Raw genomic sequence first — 2,500 nt, 5'->3', positions numbered from 1 at the left:
GTATATATATATATATATATATATATATATATATATATATATATATATATATACGAAAGAAACCACATAACTACAGGCCTATAAACTTGACTTCAATCGTAGGAAAATGATGGAAACTATCATCAGATATACTATCGAATATAATTTAGAAAGTAACTGTTTGATAAATGATAAACTGCATGCATTCAGACGGAAACGTTCTTGCGTGACTAACTTACTCGAATTCTACAACAAAGTCACCTCGAATAATGACAAAAGAAACAATATAGATCTAATATATCTAGACTTTGCAAAAGCTTTTGATACCATCCCCCACGAAAGACTACTTACTAAATTAGCTTCACACGGAATAAGTGGTAGCCTATTAAGTTGGACTAGTAATTGGTTGAATGATCGAAAACAGACACTTGTTACTCAGGGTTCTGTTCTTGGGCCACTTCTATTCATAGTATATATAAATGATATAGACCACGGACTAAAATCTATTGTCTCCAAATTTGCTGATGGTACAAAAATGTGCGGAATGGCAAATTATCACCTAAACCAAATAGATATTCAAGAAGATTTAGATTAACTACAGCCAGTGGCGATTCTACATACATACACACATATACCAAGGCTTCTTCCCCTTTACAAGGGCGGTAGCCAAAAAGAAAAATGCATAAAATCATTCCCACCCATTCCATCCCTGAATACACTCCACACCCCTCCACCCTCCCTCTTATCTGAGCACTTCCTGAATGACGGGTCATCCCTGCACCTTGTCCACTGCCCTGGGTCAGAAGCAGTGTCGCAAGACACAGCACATCCACAGCAAGGCCGCTTCATTAAATCGGCGAACCCCACTCTCTGTCCCCCCATTGCATAGAATGAGAGGACGGGGAGAAATCCCTTCGAGCTGCGTCAAATTTTGCTCACACATACTACCTCACCCCCCCATCCCCCCGCCCATTCCACCTCATGCAAGCACAACAGTGGCGATTCTAGGACTATGAAAGTTGGGGGGCCAGTTCAGGGTCAACATAAATGTGAGGGGGCATAGGAGGTAAGTTCCAAGCAAAATGAACCTCCACGGGTGGGGGACTTCAGGAATATATATATATATATATATATATATATATATATATATATATATATATATATATATATATATATATATATATATATATATATATATATATATATGTGTGTGTGTGTGTGTGTGTGTGTGTGTGTGTGTGTGTGTGTGTACCTATCTATCTATATCTGTCTATATATATATATATATACATACATACAAAACTCATTACATATATAGAGATATGAAGGAAGGTTGAGAAGGCGTTTAGTCGACTGACATTAATAAATTTAAGAAAGATAGAGGTATAGGGATGATTGTAAGACATATAGTTTTCCAAACAGAAGCGTGGATAAATAATTAATGACGAAGTCACCTGGGTAAAGATGGAATGTGTGCAAGAAAAGAAAGTCACTTCAAAAAGACTAAATAATCTTAGCTTCAAACTTCAAAACGAACAGAACCAAACACGGATCCATTAGTGATTTCGATATAATTTTTTCTTTAACAATCACCCTTCAAAGTTTTTGGACAAGATAAAAATAGGATATGCAAAAAAAAAAAAAAAAAAAAAAAAAAAAAAAAAAAAAAAAAAAAAAAAAAAAAAAAAAAAAAAAAAAAAAAAAAAAAAAAAAAAAAAAAACCCCCGGGGGGGGGGCAACCTGGGGACCAGCTGAGAAACTGGGGGGCCATGGCCCCACCCCCCCTAGAATCGCCACTGAGTACAGCAATGGTCTGAAATGTGGCTAACGAAGTTTAACCTAAGTAAATGCAAAGTTATGCATAAAGCTAAAAATAACACTTAAGTAAGATTACATGTTATTTGGAAATTCGTTAATAAAAGTGGATAGTGAAAAACATCTCGGAGTAATTATCATTAACGATCTCAAATCATCTAAGCAGTGTATTAGCCTATGAGAAAGCAAATAAGATTCTCGGACTGATTGCGCGATCTTTTGACCTAGTTAAGGACCAAAGGGTCTTCAGTCAGTATGCTCCTCTTTTGTGATCCTTTCCAATATATATACATATGTGTGTGTGCGCGTGTGTGTGTATCTATGTATATGTAGTACCTAACGTTTAACACCTCTGAAATCAACTGATTGTGCATAATGCGTGGTCTGTGAAAGAAGCATTTCCGTGAACCCAAGGGAACAAAAATCACTGAATCATCGCTGTTCATTCACCACATTTAAGAAAAAGATCTTCAAAAGAAGCACAACTTTGGTAACCTTCAGGTCGCATTTCTTTCAGGCACTTTTTTTTGGGGGGGGGGAGAGAAGTTACTATAGTAAACTTTGCAACTTCAGAGAACTTCTATTTACTTGTCACTGCGAATCCTTGACGCTGGAGGAGTTCTTCGGGGGCATAGATCAGACCTCAGCCTATTTCTTGATCCGCACACCTTGATAACCTTCAAGGAACTGAACTCCCGCCATTCTG

The 2,500-nt window shown here is 37.0% G+C and overlaps 1 protein-coding gene across 1 annotated transcript in view; it reads right to left on the bottom strand.

Annotated features, from left to right (window-relative positions):
- The window catches only part of LOC143019807 (putative kinase-like protein D1044.1), a 12,364-nt gene extending 9,868 nt beyond the window's left edge, over positions 1-2,496 (bottom strand). The window contains exon 1 of the mRNA XM_076175790.1: positions 2,463-2,496. Within this exon, the coding sequence (XP_076031905.1) occupies positions 2,463-2,496 (34 nt within the window). The remainder of the gene's footprint in view (positions 1-2,462) is intronic.
- Between the last annotated feature and the right edge of the window lie 4 nt (positions 2,497-2,500).

The sequence above is a fragment of the Oratosquilla oratoria genome, chromosome 38 (assembly GCF_046742065.1).
Source record: "Oratosquilla oratoria isolate Oo_2021 chromosome 38, ASM4674206v1, whole genome shotgun sequence".
Lineage (NCBI taxonomy): Eukaryota > Metazoa > Arthropoda > Malacostraca > Stomatopoda > Squillidae > Oratosquilla > Oratosquilla oratoria.
Note: the sequence above shows the minus strand (reverse complement) of the source record. Positions and strands in the feature narration are given on the sequence as shown.